Source organism: Gopherus flavomarginatus, chromosome 2, assembly GCF_025201925.1.
Source record: "Gopherus flavomarginatus isolate rGopFla2 chromosome 2, rGopFla2.mat.asm, whole genome shotgun sequence".
Lineage (NCBI taxonomy): Eukaryota > Metazoa > Chordata > Testudines > Testudinidae > Gopherus > Gopherus flavomarginatus.
In genome coordinates, this window is record NC_066618.1 from 260,884,579 (window position 1) to 260,907,374 (window position 22,796).

Consider the following 22,796-nt stretch of genomic DNA (forward strand, 5'->3'; position numbering starts at 1 on the left):
GGTATAGTATGTATAACTGACATGATTTTGGGGAACTGTCTCACTCAGAGAGAAAGGATGCTGTAAAGTTACTGAACCATAGAAGCTATACTCTTATTTCTTAGTAATGCAATTTCTTGTGCATTTATTTGCCAAGGGTTTCTGATTTAATAATCTTAAAGCTACTAATACATTGCAGCTACACAGCACCTTCCGTGTGAATATTTCTAAATGTTTTTCAGAGAGAGTTATTTTTCAACAATCATGCCATGTATGATTGTATTGAATCCTGGCTGCTACCCTCTGAACTCCCTAGCCTCCCTGCAACAGCCGTGGTTGTTCTTTGAGTGCTTGCTCATGTGCACAGTTGTCTGAGATTTTTGCCTTAGCGGTATCTGATGGGCTGGCTGTGGTGTCCTGTGTAGTACTGTGCTATGCCTTGGTATATTAGGTGCTGCTGACCCTACGCCCTCTCAGTTCCTTCTTACCACCCATGGCGGTTGGACGGAGCGTCTTTTTCCCTTGCCTAGCAGATGGTCAGCAGTTCTCTCCCTTTCTTCAAGTTTTTAGTGTCTTGTAAATAGTTCATTTACAGTAGTTAGTTAGTAAAGTAATTGTTAAGTTCTGTAATTAGTAAGTTAGAGTCCTGGTGAGGACTTTGCCCCAGGTGGGGCCTGCCTTGATCTCTGGGTTTTAAGCCCTGTTCTGACAGTAACGGGCCTATACCTATTAGTGACCCCCATAGCAGCTGCCTGAAGTGTTTGGGGGAATCACATGTGAAGGACAAGTGTTGCATCTGTAAGAACTTTCATCCCAGAATAAAGAAAGAGTGCAACATCCGTTTGAGGGCCCTTCTCATTGAGGCTGCCTTCTGCCCAGCCTTGGAGCGGTCCTGGCCGGACTTGACTCATACCACTTCAGCCTTGGTGCGCAGTGCTTCTCCAGCACTGCTGCACTTTGCTGGTGCCCAAAAAGAAGTCAAAGAAGCATGAGTCCCCGGCACTGGGCAAAAAAGGCCAAAGGGCATCGGGTAAAGGACCCAGTTTTGGTCACTCACCAACCCTGGAACTACATGGGGGTGCCTCCCTCATGGGGCCTCCTAGCTCCCCGAGAGAGCCGCCACTGACTCCAGGGAGTGGTAGGGGACAGATTCATAGCGGGACCAATGCCTTCCCAGGCCCTCCTGGTGCCCAGAGAGCAAAGGACTCTCCCAGTGCAGTCAGCACTGGATGCTGCAATGGACCCGGAAAAGGTTCCTCAGAAGAACAAGTTAACCATAATAACCCCACAGAGGGCAAGTGAACGCCCCTGGTCTCCAGAGCAGAGGCAGCGCTCCCTGTCGCTGCACCCCAGGTCTCCACAACAGTACTGGTCACCAGTTCTATGTTTAAGATATCAGACACCGCGCTCCCGATCTCCACCCTCTCAGTGAGGTTCATCCGGAGGGAGGCATTGATCACTGTATGGCTGGCACTGGTCATCCTCCCACCATCTGTCTCCACAACATGGGTTGCCATCACCTAGACCATGGGAATGTTCTCTGACACGATACCGATCTGCCTGCTCTGGGCATCAGTCTGCCTATTTGAGACATCGTTCACCCACAGTGATGGTAGGCTGCTGGACTCAGGCATTGGTGGCCCCACCGTGGTCACCAGAAGGGGATTCCTCTGGCCTGGTAAGGGAGTTCAGCCTATCACCAAGGCATCACCGGCGCGACTGGGCACCTGAGATGCATCAATGCCATCCTGGCAGCACGGAACAGTGACTATACTGGAATGCCTGGTGCATTGTGGTTATGCTGATGCTCCCTTTGCACCAGTCTTCAGTCGCCACTTTGGAAAAGCAACCGGTGGTGCCAGGCTCAGTGCATGAAATGCAATCGGACGCTGCGGTGGAGGAGTGAGTGCGAACCCTGATATCCTCTTTCCCCCATGGGGATCGATGACCCAGGCCCTCCCCTGGTGGTTCAGTCATTGTCATCCTCTCCAGGTGAAGCTGTGATGTGACCCTCTCAAGCTAGCCCATGGAGGATTTCAAGGAGCACTAGGGCCTGCTCTGAAGGGTGGCCACTGGAGTTTGAGGAGATGGTGGAGAAGTCGGACATCTTCCGGTGCAAGATGGGGTGTTGAAGATACCCAAAGCCCTCTTACAAACTCCACCTTCATTCCCGCTCACCTCCAAGAGAACTAAAAAGAAATATTTCGTCCAAGCCAAGGGGTTCGAATGCTTGTACACTCACCCGCCTCTAGGATCACTGGTTATTTCTGTGGCCAACGAGAAAGACAGATAGGGGCAAACCAATTCTACCCCCAATACTAAGGAGGCCAAGGCACAGGACCTTTTTGGAAGGAAAATGTATTCAACGGCCAGCCTTCAATTCAGGGTTGCAAACCACCAGGCTTCTTTGGGGAGATATAACTTCCTCCGTAAGTTCAAGGATTTCCTGCCCCAGGACTTGGCCCAAGAATTCAAGGCCCTAGTGAAGGAGGGTACAAGAGCGGCAAGATTCTCCCTCCAAATGATGTAGGATGTGGCCGTTTCAGTGGCTAGGATGGTTGCATTAGTGGTGGTCATGAGGTGCAGTTCCTTGCTTCAAACTGCGGGCTTGTTCCAGGAGATGCAGTCCTCCATCCGGGACCTCCTGTTTGATGGGAATGGTCTCTGCAGAACAAATGGATGCAAGGCTGCATGGACTAAAGTACTCTCAGGCTACCCTCTGCTTGCTGGGTCTGCATACACGTCAGTCGGCAAGGAAGCAGTTCCATCTGCCCCCCGCCTTCAAGGCCCTGGCAGCCTCAGCTAGAGAAGGAGAAGGGCTAGAGATATGAGTTTTAGCTGTCGATGCCCTTCCTTCTCCCACTCACCTGCGCAACCCGGCCCGACAAAGCATCATCGGGGCCAGAAGTGCTCATTTTTAGGGGCGCTTGAGAGTGAAGTCCCAGTCAACTTCCTGGATCCACCTCATTCTTTCCTCAACCGCCTACACCACTACTGTTCAGTCTGGTCATGGGTAACCTTGTACTTCTGGGATACACCCTGCAATTCTTGGCCACTTCCCCTTCCCCACCCTTTCTCCGTCTCCCTTCAGGGACCCTTCTCATAAGCATCTCCTCATTCAAGAGGTCAAGAACCTTCCGCAGCTAGGGGCAGTGTAGGAGGTCCCTTGGGAAATGAGAGGAAAAGGGTTCTACTTCCGTTATTTCCTAATCCTGAAAGCAAAAGGGGGCCTAAGACCCATCCTGGGACCTGCGGTGCCTCAACAAATCTCTCAGGAAGTTGAAGTTTTGCGTGGTCTCTCTAGCTTCCATTATCCTCTCCCTGGATTTGGGAGACTGCTACGTCTCCCTTGATTTGAAATATGCTTATTTCCATATCTCCATCTTCCAAGGATACAGACAGTTCCTCCTTTTTGTAATGGGCACTGCCCTTTGGACTCTTGTTGGCCCCAAGGATGTTCACAAAAAGTTTGGTGCCAGTGGCCACTTACCTGAGGTTTCGAGGTGTCCAGGTTTACCTGTACCTCAACGATTGGCTCATCGAAGGCAGATCTCAGGAACAGGTGCAACGAAGCCTTGATCTGGTATGTTCCACCTGCCATGAGCTGGGCCTATTGATAAACTAAAAGAAATCAACCTTAAAGCCAGTGTGATGGATGGATAGAGTTCATGGAGGAGGTCCTTGGCTCCACATGAGCCCGAGCCTTCCTTCTGAAGGCCTGCTTCCAGGCAATGTCGGACCTGATCTCCCATGTGAAGGACCACCCGTTCACCACTGCTCACTCTTGCCTGAGGTGGTTAGGCTACATGGAGGTGTGTACGTACGTGGTCCGTCATGCTCGACTCCATCTCCAGCCACTGCAAGCGTGGTTGGCATCGGTCTACATCCCCAACAGACGTGATCTGGAATGGGTAGCCAGTATTCTGGGCTAACAAACTACAGAATGGTAAAGTTCATTAGCCCAGGATATTTTTATTAACTTGTAAATAAGGAAAAGCTTTGAAGTTAATTAAATAATTGTTTTAATATCTTCAGCTATACCAGTGTTTTTGCTGAAAACTGAGGAGTGGATTTAAGGTGGCCTGTTTCAGGTTTTCATAAGAATTCATTGTATGAAGAAACAGCAAAAATGTTTGATCATACTAACCTGACTTTTTCTCATGTTTGCCCTCATCTATCTCTTGCTTTTTTTTTAAACCACCTTTTAAGGAGGCCTACTTCTTCAGTTGTGGAGAAAATCTGAGTACAAAAGGAATGACGTACCTTACCAATTCACTGTTTGATTACAGAAGTCCAGAAAATAATGGTATTCGTGCAGAATTTATTTTGGATGCAGCTCATCATAAGGTTAGAAAATAAATTTTGTTTTCTTTTTTTTTAATTTTTCGATGGATTTTAAAATCTATGTACTTTTTAAAGACCACATTCTGCCACCCTTTCTTATGTTGAATAGCATACTCTACAAATAGCCTTAATGCGCCCCCAAAAGGGCAAATTTTCAAAAGTGCTGAGCAAGCAGTAGCTGCATTAATTTCACAGTTTGAGCACTTGTAAAAGAAACCAGAAATTAAGGGGAGCACGAGCACCATGTATCCAAACAGTTCTTCATAGACCACCAGCAAGTGCTCATCCAATTCACCAGTGGTCTATGGATCACAGTTTGGGAACTGCTGTTTTAAAGAGCCCAAGTCTGGAAGAATGTTAATTGTGTTGTACTTGCATGCTATATCTATCTAATTGAAAGGTGTACTGCTAATTCTGCTTTTATCTTTGGTAAAGGTGCGGTTGTATATTTTGACAGCTATTGTGTTACTTAACATGGAACATTTGTTATCTCTTCAGTCAGATATCCATATACTGCTTCACTGTAAATTAGATTCTCTCTTATGTTCAGTAATAGGGTGTTTAGCAGTCATTTGTCCAGTATGTAATAATTTCTCATTCCCATTAGGAAACCCAATAATCTTAAATTGCTGGAACAGATGTCCTTTGGCAGTTCATTTTTACCATTATTGTTCTATACTGTTGGAGAGCAACATGCTGCTTCTCTTGCTATATCTGTCTGGGTTATTTGGGATTCAATAATTTTCCACATCACTTCACATTAGTTCTGTATTTGGGGCTGATCCTGTTTTATGAGATTATACACAGACTTTAAGCTGAATAATTTGAATATGGTATTCACATACAGGAGAAAAGGGCTATAACATTTAGTAGTTAACAAAATTCCTATGCTGTAGAATGTCTACAAATCAGAAATGGTTTAGAGAAAACTTGTGCAACATGGGGTACCAGACCCAACAAATTTCTGACAATTAGACGAGGCACAAAATTCTTTAGTGAATAAGATCATTTTTTTTAGCTAGAAGCGTTATCATTTCAAAAGTCAGGAAATTATCTTACACTGAGTCATTCTGCTAATGTATGCTTCATTCTCTGATTTGTAACGCTGGCTATATTCTCAAATACACACTTTGTCATTTTTGGACTTTAAATAAGCAATGTGTCAAGGGGTATTTTTGGAATGAGTCAAACAAGTCTCCTTTCTGTGTACGTTGTTAGAGTTCTCCCCATTTTGTTCTCATGCGTAGAGAGCACATCCACTATTGAATCAAATCTATGTGAGACTGCAGATTCTGGGTATAATTTTGAAAATCCTGAAGTCCCATTTTCAAAAGAGATTTAGGCACCTAGGAGGAGTCTGAGATCTGGTCTGCACTACAGAGTTTTCTGGCATTGCTACATTGCTGAGGAGTGTGCAAAAATCACACCTTCTAGCTGACATAGCTATGCTGGCAGAGCTCTCAGTAAAGCCCCAGCTATGCTAACAGAAGAGTGCCTCTGTTGCCATAGGATTGCTGGTGTAGCTATGCTGGCAGCAGAACTCCTTCTGTTGACATATGATGAATATGCACTAGTGTGCTCTACTGTAGTGTAAACAAGCCCTACCTTTTATTGTGTTTCAATGAGATATAGAGTACCTAAGTCACTTAGTCTCCTAGGTCACTGAGGGTATAGCTACACGGCAGTTAAAAACCCATGGGTGGCCCATGTCATTTGACTCAGCTGGAGCCTGAGCTCAAATGTCTATACTGCAATTAAACAGCCTCTTAGCCTGAGCCCTGTGAGCCTGAGTCAGCTGACATGGGCCAGCCGTAGATCTCTAATTGCAGTGTAGATATACCCTTAGGCACTTTTGAAAAAGTTATTCTACAAATATTGAAATTCTGAATCAGGTACATGTTGATAAGATCATACTCTGATTTTTTTTTAAATTATAAGTCTTACGATAGAGAGCTTTGGGTCGGTATTGTAAATATATATGTCATGTCTCTAGAACAAGAAACAGAAGTCTCCAAAACTCAAGATTTGGTAGGAATGGGTGATTTTAAGTACTCTGACATCTGTTGAAACAGTAATATAGCAAAACATAAAATTTCCAAGAAGTTCTTGGAAGGTGCTGGGGACAACTTCTTGTTTCATACGGAGGAGGCTGTAAGCAGATGGGAAGCCCATTATAAATGTGATTATAACTAACAGGGAAGAATTGTTTATGGGGATGAAAAAAAATGATGGTGATTATGAATTGATAGATTCTATGATCCTAAGTAAAGGAAGGAATGAGAGCATCAGAATCAAAACAATGGACTTCAAAAAACAGACTTTAATAAATTTAGGACTGGTAGTTAAGGTCTCTTGGGAAGGAAAAAGGAGTTCAGAAAAACTAGCAGTTTCTCAGAGGCAGTGTTTAAGGCACAGCAGCAGAATATGTGGATGTAAAGAAAAAATAGGAAGACTAGTATGAGGCCAATATGATTATACCAAGAGGTCTTTAATGAGCCAAATATAGAAAAGGAATCTTACCAAAAGTGGGAACATGGGTAAACTGCTATGGATTAGTACAAAAGAATAGTGCAAGCATATAGGAACAAAATCAGAAAGGCTTAGGCACAAAATGAATTGCACCTAACCAGGGATATGAAAGGCAATGTAAAAAGGTTCTTTAAATACATTAGGAGCAAGAGATAGATAAAGAAGAGCGTATGTCCTCTACTTAGCAGGGAATGAGAGCTAATAATGGATGACATCAAGAAGGCTGAGGTGTTGAATACCTGTTTTGCCTCAATCTTCATTGGAAAGGTAAATTGTAACCAGATACCTACCATGATTGATATTAAAAAAGGGGTAAGGAGCACAAACTAGAAGAGGGAAAGATCAGATTAAAGAATATTTAGATAAGTTAGATGTATTGAAGTTGATGATCTGACTAAATTCACTATAGGATACTTAAGGAACCAGCTGAGATAATCTTGGAACCATTAGCAATCATCTTGGAGAATTTATGGAGGATGGGTGAGGTCTGAGAGGACCGGAAAAGGGCAAACATCCTTTAAGAAGGATCCAGGAAATTATATACTAGTCAACCTAACTTCAATATGTGGAATTATTAACCAATCAATTTTTAAGCACCTAGAGGATACTAGGGTGATAAGGAAATAGCCAGCATGGTTTTGGTGAGAACAAATCACGCCAAGTCAGCCTAATTTCCTTCTTTGACTGAGTTGTTGGCCTTTTGCAGAGGTTCTCAAATGGGGGTGATGGTGGTGCGCCAAATATATTTTGATGGGGGGAGGGCATGAGAAGCTTTCGGGGAAAAAAACTTACTACGCACATTCAGAGCTGAGTGGCTGGAGAGCTGAGGGGCTGTGTGGGAGAATGTAAACTACTACAGACACAAAGAAAGGGTGTGTGTGCAATCAAGTACATTTGAGAACCACTGGCCTACTGGATATGGCAGAAGCTGTAGATGTGATATCTTGATTTTAGTAAAAGCGGCAAAGAATCCTGTGGCACCTTATAGACTAACAGACGTTTTGGAGCATGAGCTTTCGTGGGTGAATACCCACTTTGTATTCACCCACGAAAGCTCATGCTCATGCTCCAAAACGTCTGTTAGTCTATAAGGTGCCACAGGATTCTTTGCTGCTTTTGCAGGACCAGACTAACACGGCTACCCCTCTGATACTTGATTTTAGTAAGACTTTCTGCCATAATCCCACCTGAAATTCTCATAAGCAAACTAGGGAAATGCAGTCTAGATGAATTTACTGTAAAAGTTGGTTACACAACTGACCGAAAGACCATACTCAAACTAATTACCAATGGTTTGCTATTAAACTAGGAGGATGTATCTAGTGGGGTTTTTGAAGGATTCTGTCCTGTGTCTAGCATTAGTCAACATTTTCATTAATGACTTGGATAATGAAGTGGAGAGTATGCTTATAAAATTTGCAGATTACACCAAAGTGGGATAAGTTGTATGCACTTTGGAGGACAGGATTAGAATTCAAAATGACCGGGACAAATTGGAGAATTGGTTTGAAATCAACATGATGAAATTTAATAAAGATAAGTTCAAAATATTACACTTAAGGAAAAATCAAATACATGACTATAAAATGGAGACTAATTGAGTAGGCAGTAGTACTGCAGAAAAGGATAAAAAATGATAAAAGGTTTAGAAAACCTGATCTCTGAGGAAAGGTTAAAAAAACTGGGAATGTTTAATCTTGAGAAAAGAAGACAGAGAGGAGATCTGATAATTTTGCAAATATATTAAGGCTTTTATAAAGAGGAGAATGGTGATCATTTGTTCTCCTGAAGGTAGGAGAAGTAGTAATGGTCTTAATCTGCAGTAAAGGAGATTTAAGGTTAGATATTAGGAAAAGATTTCTAACTCTGAGGATAATTAAGTACTGGAATAGGCTTCCCACGAAGGTTGTGGAATCCCTGTCACTGGAGGTGTTTATGAACAGGTTGGACAAATACGTGTCAGGGATTGTCTGCGTATATTTGGCCCTGTTTCAGTAGGACGGGAGGATGGACTAGGTCACCTCTCAAGGTCCTTTCCAGCCCTACATTTCTACAATTCTATATACTGCTTAGAACACACACAAAAAAAAAGAGCAGTACAGTAGATATCAATCTAGAGATGCCACAACAGAGTGAAATTGGTAAAGTCCCAAACCCAAACATTTATGAATATCCTTTACTTCTCCTTAATTAAAAAATGCCCTTTCCTTGACAAGTTTTCTATGGTTTTCTTGCTTCTATGAATTACAGTATGAGATATTTTCTAAAAATCGTAATGATGTAGTGACTTAAGTTTTCAAAAGGCTAAAGATAAAATGCATTGTTTGGTTTTTAGAAATCAAAATATTTTAGAATTAACAAGCGTTAGTTTTAATTAGAAAGGTCTGCTGTGATGTGGGAGGTCTAGTGAAGAATATTTACTCCATTAAAGGTATTAATAAACTATATGTTATTGATAAAGCGGTCAAAATGTCAAGCAGAATTATGGATCTCCTTTTGTGTAGTGTGCAGTAGAAGTTAGATTACCTGTCTGACAGGTGAATTCTCTGAGATGACCTCTGTCCTTATACATCTTTTATTTTATTTGCTTTGTTTTGTTGGTAGGAGACATACTCAGAGATAGCTGGAATGCAGAGGTTTGGTGCCTTTTACATGGATTACTTGTACACAATGGAAAGCACCAGTGGCAAAGGTACTCCTTTTCTTTGTTTTTCCTCTTTTAAAAAACAGAAAGCAAAGGTTTTTTTGATGGCCACCTGGGCCTTGACCAGCTGTCCTCTACCTTACTTTAGATTTATTTTTGCAGTAGCTTGTTGGAACCGACATGTGTAAGTTTTCTTAGATTCTTGGTATTCTAACTTGTTTTTTTCCTCATAGATCAGTGTTTCCCAAACTTGGGACGCCCTTGTGTAGGGAAAGCCCCTGGCGGGCCGGGCTGGTTTGTTTACCTGCCCCGTCCGCAGGTTTGCTGCTCCAGGCCAATGGGAGCTGTGTGAAGCGGCAGCCAGTACTACGTCCCTTGGCCCGCGCCACTTCCAACTGCTCCCATTGGCCTGGAGCAGTGAACCGCGGCCAGTGAGAGCCGCCATCGGCCGCACCTGTGGATGGGGCAGATAAACACAAGCAGCATCCCAAGTTTGGGAATCACTGTCATAGGTGATTGGAAAGATATTTTTTATAGTCAGCAGCTAAACGTAAAGTAGTTTTCTACTAGTAGTACAGTCTAGTAGTGTACTAGATTAAATTTTGTGTAAAGTGTCACGTTTGAATGACTTTAAAAAAAACAAAAACCCTGATGCTGTAAAGAAAATTGAGAAATAATTCTAGTTTTAGAATATATTTTCTGTGATTTCTTATTTTATATATAGATGATTTATATGACAAGATCTTTGTTTCTTAAGAGTTAATCTGTTTTTGTTGCTTATTTTCTACTTGATGTCCTAGGGCCATATATTCCCCGGGAAAAAATGTTAAAAAGAAGACAGTTACAACACCCAAATTACATGGCTAAGTGTGTAGACTACCCTACACATTTATTATTTTGGGATAGTGGGATTAGCAAATGCACAGAAGATGGTGGGTTTATAGTACTTTTAATTATGCAGTTCGAGGATTTATGGGAAATATTGGTTCAAACCATGTGTATATATGGACTTCTGCACCAGTTATCAGCCTTTCTTGAGCTTTCTAATTTTGACAACATGTCTGGCTCATTTAAAAGTTATCATGTTTCTCTGAGGATAGCTAAAGCTACCCAAGATTAGTTAATACTTCAGTATGTAGCATTTTTTTTATATTATAATTTTTCTATAGGTAATTCAAGGTCATTTTCTCTGAGCGAATATCCTGTAGAGATTCTATTCCATAGCTCCACCCTATTGGGTAACTGCTTGTTTCCCCACCTTTATTTAAGGATGAACAAATACTATTGCCATGAGGGTTCTTTGGTACCTACTTGGGAGCTTCTGACCAAGCAGATGTATATGTGCCTGCTCCAAATCAGCTGTTTTCTGTACATATGCTTACCTCTGTGCTGTGGAACTCACAATTGTCTGTTGTAAAAACAATTTTCACATATATAGAATAGTGATGTTAGCTGGGGAATGGTGAACAGATGTACTATTAAAGAAAATATTTTGTTCTTATGCAAAGTCCTCAATTTAAAAAGACACAGTTAAGTTTAGTACCTCTAAAACTGGATTTTTTTCTTCAAATGTCCTGTGCATATTACCACTCTCAAGATGTTCTGAACTATTGCAGTCTGACCCTAGAGCTTTAACGAGCAGTAGTCATTAGGGTGCTCACGTTCCTCCCTCTCCCCTCCCCTCAGAGAATGTCAAATGTTCCAAGGCATGAGTATAAAAAGGGTGTAGCCCTCCAGCTACCTCTGTTCCTTTTAACTGTGATCAGCTGAACCTTTTGTGTGGAGCTCAGGTATCCTCTTGTATCCATGATTAGTTAGTTAAAGTCTTAATTGTTAGTAGCTATAGAGAGTTTAGTCTTATAGTTAGTAATAGTATAGATAGCTGTTGAAGGAACCAAAAAAGAAACATGGTTTCAAAAGATATGTATCCTGTCTCGAGATGTTCACAGCATCTGGTGCACATGCTGAGTGCCTGTCATGTTTAGGGGAAGGACACTCATCTGCCAAGTGCTCAGTTTGCTCTACATTTACCTTGAGAGCAAAGAAAGAAAGAAAACAGATAACAAGCAATCCTGTTGAAAGTAGCCTTGGCTGCAAAGTCCTCTGGAACTGAGAAGATGATCCATAGAGTGTCATCTGCCTGGATGGTTCTGTGGGTAAAAAAGATGTAATCTCTGTTGGACTGTAAGGTCTGGTGATAAGGCCCAGAAAAAGAGGAAAGCCTCTGAGATGTTGGCTTCTATGTCTAAAACCAGTCCTCTTGATAATGATTTATCTATGCAGGCAGATGTCAGTAATCAGTCCTCGACAGTGTCAGCCTCTCTTAAGAGAGCCAATCCGCAAGTGAAGGATTCCATTATGTACACTAAATATAAAGAACGATATACTGAGATGCAGCTGCATGGAAAAGTGAGGAAACCTTCTTCTGCTACCCTCAGATCTGGATGAGCCAGTTCCAAAAAGAGACTTAAGGAGCTAGTGAAGCAAGGACATATTGTGACACCAGTGACTGATACTATGGCACTACAGTGCGTAATTGTTCAGGTGTAGGTTTATAGTTTGGATTTGACCTCAGATCTGCCAGATACGGAGTCAGTTGTGTTATTGGAGCAAGGAGAAACCATACTCCTCAACAGTCTCAAATATGTCTGACTCCAGAAGGGAAAGGCTATGTAGAGGAGTGTGGGGGTTCTCCTCTTCCTTCAACTCCAAGGACATTTTCTGGATCCCTAGAAAAGAACTATTCTCCAGTTTACCTTGTTCAACCAAAATTATTATTGTCTCCAGTTTTGTTGGAACTGAGAGCAGTTTCATATTGGAGAAAGAATTTGATTTGTGGACAGGATCCGCAGAAGGAGTATTACTGGTAAATTTGCAAAGCTGCTGGCTTCTTCACTTTGCTGGTATGCGTGGTTGTTTCTGGTTACGAAAGTCAGTTTTGCTGGGCTTGCACCAGAGATTCACCAAAATCTGTCTATGCTTCGGTGACCATGAAGCAGTGCATTTTGCAAAAGACTTGTTCTGTTCTTTGCAAATGCAGAAGGCGCTCTGATGTGTTTGCAGCTTGGTGATCAGAAGACAATGGAAGGGTCAGTGCTGACTCAGTGAGCTGCTGCTGAACATCAAGGGGTGGGGTTGTTTCCATTTTCTTTGGAGTCGATTGGAGATTCTTTGGATAGGGCATAGGAATTTGGCCCGTGAAACTGTGAGATATTTTGGCTACTCCTAGAACCACTCAAGGGGGTGGAGGAGGGGCTGTGTCTACACTGCAAAGGATTAGAGCTCAAAACCTGGGTCATGGCTTGACTAGGGCTCACAGCCTGCAGCTCCACAAAGTCCTGGACCCCTGGGCGCAAGCCCTGGTTTAGCATAATTTGTGGATAGACGGAAGAGGGGTTAGGCTTTAACCGGAGTCTGAGCCCGACCTTACACTTCAGTGTAGACATACCTGCAGGGGAAATATCTAGGGAATCACTTAAGCAAGTATTAGTGTTCCCAAAGCCAGCTAAAGTGAAAGACATCATAGTTTCTACAAGACAGCTTGACCATTTAAGTCAAGGATTACGTTTTGGTGAGACAGGTGTCTGCAAGGGAAAGGTTTGGAAAACTCCAAAAAACAAAGATGAAACTCTAATCATCATTGCCTTACCAGATTCCCCACTAACAAGTTGTCCAGTAGCAGACAGTAATAAATGCTGTGCTGCAGGTTCTCATAAAACTGCCTTCCTAGCCCTCACAGACTGTCTCTATTTTTGTTTTGGTAAAAGTATGTTTCCTGTTTGGCACCACTTTGGTCAGATGGATTTTGGAGTTTGGTGTGTTATCAGTTATTCAGATAGCATCAAGATATGATACTACCTGGAATGGACTAGGTAGGCTCTCGTTGGTCATCCTTGACTCAGATTTTTCTTGTTTTTGTATGTTTGCTCTATTTTTTTGTGTGTGGTTAGAGAAATGGGCTGGAAGTCAGTTTGATCCTGGTTCTAGTTTTGTGTGACCTTCAGCAAGCCATTTGATATTTCAGCTCTACAAGGACACTATAAAAACTGCTGAATCACTGTAAAAAAAAATCAGTGAAAATGAAATGAGTCTGAATGGACCTTTCCTAAGTAAATATGCTCAGGAAAAGGTGAAGAAATCTTTTAATGAATAGTGTAAAAAAAGTTATAAAACCTAAATCATTAAAGTTAGAAGAATTTGGCTGATGTATTTTATTATGAAATAGTTTTATAATAATATAGTCACTACCATCTAATGGTTGTCCAGTGGCCTGTGCAATGAGTTGGTGTTTTCAATCCATTTCTTCCAAGTGCCTGTATCACAAGAAGTACCATCACATTTAGCTCTAATTGGTATACTTATTGGTGGTCTCAGCACAGAGGCCAAAGATCAATTGGAAATGGAGATTGAACAACCCTTTCATCCCTGGGGTGGTCCTTGAAAAATTGGACTGAAGTACATTGGTGAGGAAGTTTGCCTTCTCACTGCCTGTGCTGTACCTCATGTGTGGACGAACGAGAGAGATTTATCTCCTGGGGCTGGCAATCCAGTTTCTATTACAATAACTTAGAGTGAAAGTCTCAGTTCTGCTCAGGCCCCTTTATGCCAGGTAAAAGGGCTTTAAAAGCTCCAATTCCAACTTGGTGGGAATTCCCCTGATGCAGGAACTGAGGTCACATTAGAGTTTATTGAGATTGGGGCTGCAATGCCACATTGCAGAGATTATGAGCAGCACAGTTATCCGTAGGCAGCTGGTATCAGGCTTCTGTAATTTAGAGTTTCCTGAGACTGCCTAAATTATCTGGAAATGTTTTTGGCTTCCAAAAACATGGTATAAAGCCACCTTAGTGCCCCCTCCCCGAGTCTGCTGTTATATATTGCACAGCACAGAATCTCACCCTTCGTTTTCTCAACATGAAAAGGAATAAAAATTCTTAAATATAGATTAACCCTGTGTTAACAGAAGTGTTGCATTTACTTAATTATGTTTCCTGTGGAATTTTTTTTCTGATAATAAATCTGGGGTCATAAGAGCTGTATCAAAAAATAATTGACAAAATTAATACATCTATATTCCCAATTGTCGTCATTCATTTTACTGACTGAAAAAAATACACTTTTATTTAGTTTCTGGAAATCAACAAGAACTTTCTTCATCAAAGAGTGAAGATTTAATAAATGTGCAGGAGATGTCTACAAAAAGCCTCATTGTAGGTCCACTTAATCTTCGATTGGATAGCAGTGCAGTACACAGGATTATGAAAATGATAGTTTGTGCTATGGAACATGAATATGAGCCATATAACAAGCCCAAACCAGGTATGCTGCTTATTTAATTACGAATATGTTGTTTTTACAGACCAGATTCAGCACTGCTGAAAGGTGCAAACTGCAAATAGTGGAAGTGGAATGCAGAGAGGAAATTTAATCTCTGCCTGTGTCTTCATGGGAGTCACACCAGCGAAGGCTAGGAGGAGGGTAAAGTGAATTAGCATATGCCGTGGCAGTCTTAGCTATGCCATTCTCTGACCAGCACATACCATTTTTATGGCTGTGCCGTTTACCTACAAGTCCTGTGGTTGGTAGAGGCTTTGTATCATCACAACATCTACACTCCTGAGTGTACTTTCTCCTCTAAAGTCCCAGAAAATAAAAGGAAACCCTTAATGTGGGTTAATGTTTATGAAATTATGGGAGTAAACAGAAAAAGGGAGTGGACGCTAATTATGGCCAGCTATTAAGATTAACATTTTAGATAAAACAGAGAGCCAGTGTGTATTTTTCACTCTACAAGTGTGGATTTCCAAGTGAGGAAAGTAGTTTATTATTATTATATTTAGCATTAAGTAGAGCCTAATGTAAAAGGGATAATATTCCCAAATATATAGAGAGAAAGATAAAAAATTGCATCTTTTACTAATCCACAAAAAATACTATATTGGACGCTGGAGAAAATATTTACAGGTAATTTTAGGCCTGTCAGCTGGACATTGATACCAGGCAAGGTAATGGAGCAGCTGATAATAGGACTCGATTAATAAAGAACTAAAGGAGGGTAATGTAATTCAAATCAAATTAGCCTGGGTATATGGAAAATAGATCCTGTCAAACTAACTTTTTTAACTTTATCAACTAAAGCAAGACAATAGAGTTGATTTAATATACCTTACCAAAGTCTAAGTATTTGACTTGGTATTGCACAACATTTTGATTTAAAAAATTAGAAGGATATAAAATTAACACAGCACACCTTAAATGGATTAAAAACGGATAGATAGCGTAACTGTGAGCAGGGAATAGAAATCAGGTGGGTCTGTTTCCAGAGGGCCCTGCAGGAATCAATTTTTGGCTGTATGCTGTTGAACATTTTTATGAATTACCTGGAAGAAAATGTAAAATCATCACTAATAAAATTTACAGATGATACAAAAATTGGGGAATAGTTAATAATGAAGAGGACAGATCACTGATTCAGAGTGATCTGAGTAGCTCGGTAATATGGGTGCAAGCAAACAATGTGTTTTAATATGGCTAAATGTAAATGTATACATCTCGGAACAAATAATATAGGCCATATTTACAAGATAGGGGACTCTATCCTTGGAAGCAGAGACTCTGAAAAGGGTTTGGGGGTTGTGATGGATAATCAGCTGAACATGATCTCCCAGTACAATGCTGTGACCCAAGAAGGAATCTTGAGTAGGAGCAGATAAGTTATTTTACCTCCGTATTTGGCACTGGTGCGACCACAATTGAAATATTTTGTTCTGTTCTGGTGCCCACAATTCAAGAAGGATATTCATGAATTGGAGTTGGGGCCGAGAAGAGCCATGAGAATGATTAAACGGTTAGAAAAGATCATAAGAACATAAAATAAGAATATAATCTATTTAGATTAACAAAGAGAAGATGAATGGTGACTTAATTACAGTCTTTGAGTATCTATGTGGGGATACTAATGGGCTCTTCAAGCAGAGAAAGGTATAATTTGAACCCAGTGGCTGGAAGTTGAAGCTACACAAATTCAGATGACAAATAATAAAAGGCGTACATTTTTAACGGTGAGAGTAATTAACCATTGGAACAGTTTACTAAGGGTTGTGATGGATTCTCTGTTGCTGGAAATTTTTAAACCAAGATTGGATGGTTTTCTGAAAGATATGCTCCATAAATTATTTTTGGGAAATTCTGTGGCCTGTGTTATACAGGGAGTCAGGCTCGATGATCAAAATGGGTCTTTCTGGCCTTAGGATCTATGAATTTTAAGGTAACTCATTTACTTTTATTTTAATCGTATGATGAATTTATATGTGTAATCATGATTGATTTTAGATATTGTGGAAGGAAACAGAACTATGCCAAACTCAGAAGAAGTAGCATCTTTGGAGGAATACATTCCCACTCGACTCACAAGCTTTACCATTCTTAAATGCACTATTACAATCTCTATGGCTGAATTCAATTTACTGGGCCATTTGCTACCTATAATCATGGGACAGAAGGTAAGATATTTTTATCTACAGTAAATTTTATATATATTTGCTTAATTTGTGTGTGTATGTGTGTGTGTATGTATATATTACACACACACACACACATTTATCACACACACTTTAATCTTGGGTATTTTTAATTTTATATATATATAAAGTACATTAAGGTTGCATATTCAAGCATTCATTGTCATGGTTACAGGATTAACTACATCTGTATCCTCTTTTGGCTCTCTGAGTGCACTCCCTCAAGTCCTATGCCCATGCCTTTAGATTCGCCCTTTCTTAGACCAGGCCCTGGCTACTGTACTTTGTGTGTCAACTAATCTTACCCAGGAGGTCCAAATAGATTTAGAGTCTGTGGTTCTTCCCTTCAGGAGTTTGTGACCTATGGTGTATAGAGTAACCCAACAACCTTCTCAAAACCCAAGCATGATTTATCATAACAGTAGGAACAAAGTATTTGAAAAAAACAGCCAGTCTACATGCATGTCTGTCTTACCATTCCTTGATGGAAGTCACAAGTGGCCTAGTTTCTGTACACATGCAAGTGGGTACCTGTTTGTCTGCTCTCCCAGACAACTGCTGAACAGTCAACACCTCTCTCTATTGACAGTCCTTTTTAAAACTGCTATAGTACTTTGTTCTCTTCGGTTTCTGGCCATTGGCCTTGGTCATTAAAACTGGGTCTGCAAGTTGACTGAATCCAGGTGGTAGAATTTTTAAACCTAATAGTTTGGGTATTGTCTTTTACAACCCTGAAGTGTTTACTGTAGGTTAGCTTAGTTTGAGCCATAGTTTGCTTCCTGCTTGCTTTTCCTTACAGCCTATAATACCCCAATAACAGGGTCAACATACCGTATTCATAAATTATTACAGAGCAGTTCTTCTTCTGTCAAATTCATATGCTAGGAAATGCCAGAATTAAGCTTACCTATGCAAACTTGTCTCTTTGTGCCATATGCATTATGATACAGTGTTTAATTACATGATCACATACTACTTTTTCCATGGAATTCCTGCCTCGTTTATTGCACAGGATGAGAAGGTATTAAGTGAACCGTGTTGCTGTGCGGTATTTCTTTTTATCTCAGTCCTTGAGTATGTGGTCTCATGGCTGACTTACTACACATCATCCAATATTTACATTGAATGTGAATTTGTTTCTTCACAAGATTTCTGTTGCACTCATCACCATAGTTTTTGATCGCCTCATAAACATTAATTCATTAAGTCCTTCCTGCTTTAAAGACATTCTGCTAGTGATTTACAATTAGAAAAAATTGTAAATTTTAATTAGCTGGTAACTTTTCTATATCTTTTTGATGCTTTTGAACTCCGATTATTTGGTTTTTAGTATACTCCTCTTTAGTAAATCCATCTTTCAGTGGTGACATTGGGCATCATTCTAGATAAAGTAGTATACCATCTGCTCAGTGTGACTTGGGCTGTAATGGAATTTTTTTCCCCAAAATCATGGAGTAGGCACTGTAAATATAGTAAAAGTCCTGGGTTTTGTGATTTTTTATTAAAAAAATGATTTGGCAAATGAGGAGGAGCAGCGTTGGCGGAGGGGACTGTTTAAGGTGACAGACGGAGCCTGGAGGAGGAGCCTATTCTGCATTCACTCATCAGCAGTGGCTCCTGAGGCTCCTGTCCCATGGGGCTGGACCCAGTTCTTCACTCTGGGTGTTGTGACCAGCACACGGAGTCACAGCACTGCTCAGGTTTGAGCCAGCTGCCCTCAGTCATGAAGAACTTGTTGCGCATATATCCGCAGCTACATGTAGCTTTGCAGTGATCTGGCTAGTGAAACAGCATAGGGGCTGAGGTAAAGGCTCAGATAGACTTGGTATGATGCACGAGGTCTGTAGTAAGAGCCTTGGACAACACTGAAAGGTGATCATGCATTATGGCAGGGTGCCTGCTAACCTTGCAGGGTTGCATATTTCTCCTGTGTACTTAAGCAGATGGTGGCTCTGATGAACTGAGGCAGAGTCAAAGTTGCATGTACAACCTTAACCTTTGGTATTTCCTAATTTCTCAGGGTTTAAACTGAAAATATAACACTTTTAAAATTTATTCTATTTATAGAATTGTGTGTAATCATAGAGATGAGGAATTGAATTGCCAGAGCAAGCAACCTATCTGCCAGGAAATTACAGGCATGGCACATGGACTTATTAGCCATTTCAAAACTGGCAAAATTATAGCAGAATTGCACTGAGAGCATTATTTATAGCTTGTCTGTTTAATACAGGTCCATTGTGGTGCTGCAGAGATAGACTTGTTTTCCCTGGCTAAGCCAGGCTCTCATTACTCAGAAAGCAAAAAGAGAAAAATAGAAATCAGGTATGGAAGGAAAAATGACACCCTGTGGAGTGGATAGTACTGGTAACCTTAAGTTCACATCTCAGGTTTTGATTGAGATTTAATTGTGCTCAACATAGGTGTTGATGTTCTCTGATCTACTCCCCTTATATAGTCAGAATATTTTTCATGTTTAGGATAATGGAGGCCTAATGGTGTTGTAGTTTTAGTTCTCAGTAGGGGTGATGGCAGCCATGATGATGAAGCTTGCTTCCACTCCTGTAGTTAGATCCTTTGAAAGCTTCCTACAGTTAAAGCCAAGTTAAACAAGATGCCAGTTGACCACCAGAAAAGCAACATCCAGGTCAGGTAGCAAACTTCTCCATTAGAATGAACCAATAAAAACACATAACTGGAGTCCCTGAAGGAATATTTCCTGTCTTTCTCAGACAATCTTTGTTGTGTAAGATAGCAATTTTGTGGCTTCACCGGGGACCTTGAAAGACCCTGATCAGTTTTTACTTGAAATGTATGCAGTTCATACTAGATTTTATCTCCAACTTATACTTATTTCATACAAAATCTTTTTATGTAACACATTTTTGAAAATTAAATGCATTATTTTGTTATAATAGTTAAGATATCTGGCACATTTATAAACACTGAGATAGTACAGAGTGGTGTATAAGTTATATCATAATGAGTCTGGGGACATTTTGCTTTCAAGTGGTGAAGCAATGTGTAAATAACTTTTTTATAGACTAGCCACTGAACCTTCACATACTCTGTACATGAAAACTTGTTACAGGAAAATTATTTTAGAAATGTTTCAGACTCTTTAAAAATTTTTATTGATAGAGGTATGAGGTCCACCATAGGGTATTGCATAAAAGTTTGTCTTTAGAATACTTTTTCTTTTCTTTTTCTTTCTAGAGTTCAAGTGGTTTGTTAAATGCTGGAAGCTTCCAACCTTTACGACCTTTGCCTGCTATTAGAATATTGATGGACAAAATTAACCTGGAACATTCTGTGCCAATGTATGCTGAACAACTTGTGCAAACAGTCAGCAGCCTTAGCCAACCTTCTGATAACCTGCTTCATTACTGTTATGCACACTGCTACCTTAAGGTAAAAGAAAATATGAAGTGTATTTATTATTAAAGAACACTGAAAAGAATTAATACAAATACAGACAGTCCTAGATGTTAAGAGTTGTGATCTCCCAGAGCATGTTCAGTTTTGCCAAAGAGGGGTATAGCAAATATCAAGGGCTTGGTTTTGCACTCTTAACTTAGGCAAAATCTCCTATTACTTGAATGAGAATTCCACCTTTTTAAAGAGTACAGGCTGAAGCCCCAAGGAATTAATTTTTTATGATTGTTGTTCAAATTATTTGGCGAAAACCTTTGCAAAATTGCATATAATACTAATATAGTTAACACATTTGTAACAAATCATCTTTATACATTCTGTTATATGAACACGTTTAGTACAAAATTAGTAATATTTTGGTAATATGGTAATGTTTGCTCTTGATTACAATGACACACACATTTTAACATATTTTGTGCATAATATTAACTCCAGGGCTCCTGAGTGTGGGAGGAGAACCTCTAAACATTGTATTTTAATATCCTTTAGTGAGGAGGAGGCCCTTTTGCTAGGTTAAGAGTTTGCAAAAATCCTTAAAAAAAATCAATTTGAGAATGTGCAATGTGCTAAGATTATCAAAGAATCTGTTGAAACTCTGCCCCCTTTGGATCATCAGAAGAGTTAGTTTCCCTGCCAGGCCAAGTGCAGTGGTTTGAATCATTTGAAGGGTCTTTGGATACTACCATAATATAACAATTTACTATCATGACTACTGATATTACTACTAAGTTTTACTGACTCTTTTGAAAGACATACAGAAGCATGAGTTTCCACTGCACTGTCTACTCATACAGTTGTCTAAGCCAGGAAATTCTTAGAATGTCCTTGTAAAACAGTAATACTGTGTTGGCTAATTACTTGGCAAATTTTCATTTTTCTAGAATGAGACATTCACCTCATAACACATTTAAAATAATTGGGACAGCAATATCACATTCAACCCTCCTAAATATTTTTCAAGTTTTCCTTACTTTCCCCTCCCCCTCCCCAAGTTACTATATAAATGTTAAAGAAAACCCTTGATGTTTTCGGTACTGAAGGGTCCAGTTCTGTTCCCATGGAAGTTGATGGGAGCAGGATTAAGACCATTGTTTTATCTACCAGTTTTAATGTAAACATATGAATTGTACTCTTACAGGAAGTGTTGCAACATGTGTTGAAAAGATTCAGTTCCACAATAATTAATTTTCACATTAGTACAGAAAAAAATTAAAGAACAATTATAATATACTGTGTAGAATGTAATTTAAATTGTCACATTTTATTCAAAATAACAAAAAGGTTTGAAGAAAAGCTACTTTTGTCACTAAATCCCACTGTTTTTGTAAAAATATTACTCTAACTATGAAACAATGGATATCTGCATTTTGTTTAATTTGTATTAAGTATAAAGGCCTGGTTCAATTCTCCCACTCACTGAAAGGGCCATTGACTTCTCCTGATCTTCACCAATCTGTCACTTATCTTTCTGTTGCTGATTTCCTCCTCTCCGACCATCACATGGGTTCAACACCATCCATTAGCCTCCAACACCCCAAAATCACTCAGTCTTTCTGGACTTCAAGTTTATCAGTGTTTGATGACTTCTCATCTGCTCTCAGCCCTCTCCTCTCTTTCTGCCTTTCTCTTCCCCTTCCTCATCAATATGATTGTTGATTCTCTCCATTTCACGCTCTTTTATTTCTTACACCTTCACTCTTTGCTCCTCTCTCTCATCTCAAGGTCTGCCCTGCACCCCCCTGCACTGACTCATCACCAAAATCCATTTCCTCTGTCCCTATTCTTTTGCTGCAGAGAATCTGTGATGGAAATCCTGTGACCACCCTGACTTTCCTCCATTACAAATTTGTTCTCTCTCCTTTCATTTCAGCCATCTTCCTGGTTATGCAACTCTGTTTCTCCAACTTAATTGAATTTCATTTCTACCATCTCAGCCAGCTTTTATCACTTTTGAATCACTCCTCAAACACTCTCACTCTGCTGCCTTGCCTTATTTGCACAGGATCTTGCCATTTTCTTTCAAGAAAAAATGAGTTCTATATGAGCTAGCCTTCCCTTCTCCCTTTTCCTCCTACAACTCTCTTCCTCCTCCCTGACACAGATGCAGATATTTCTCATTTGCTCCTCCTCTCTAATCTCTCCACTTGCCCCAGTGGCCTCATGCATCTTATCTCCTGAAATCCCTCATGCCCACTCTCCATCTTCCTCCCTTACTTTCTCCTTAACCTCTCACTTTCCTCTAGCTTTTCCCCCTCACAATACAAAACCTGCTTTAGTCTCTCCCATCTTAAATCCTTTACCCCACTTGTCTAACTACTGCCCTGCTTTCGTTTTTAAGCTAATTG

The 22,796-nt window shown here is 40.4% G+C and overlaps 1 protein-coding gene across 12 annotated transcripts in view; it reads left to right on the forward strand.

Moving 5' to 3' along the window:
* The window catches only part of VPS13B (vacuolar protein sorting 13 homolog B), a 913,516-nt gene that overhangs the window by 165,663 nt on the left and 725,057 nt on the right, over nucleotides 1–22,796 (forward strand). For all 12 annotated transcript variants that reach the window (XR_007772613.1, XM_050940452.1, XM_050940449.1 and 9 more), the window contains exons 11-15: nucleotides 4,189–4,326; nucleotides 9,457–9,544; nucleotides 14,624–14,815; nucleotides 16,829–16,998; nucleotides 20,233–20,427. Coding sequence is in view for 11 of the 12 variants with exons in the window: in XM_050940452.1 (XP_050796409.1) it covers nucleotides 4,189–4,326; nucleotides 9,457–9,544; nucleotides 14,624–14,815; nucleotides 16,829–16,998; nucleotides 20,233–20,427 (783 nt within the window). In the remaining variant the exon portion in view is untranslated. The remainder of the gene's footprint in view (nucleotides 1–4,188; nucleotides 4,327–9,456; nucleotides 9,545–14,623; nucleotides 14,816–16,828; nucleotides 16,999–20,232; nucleotides 20,428–22,796) is intronic.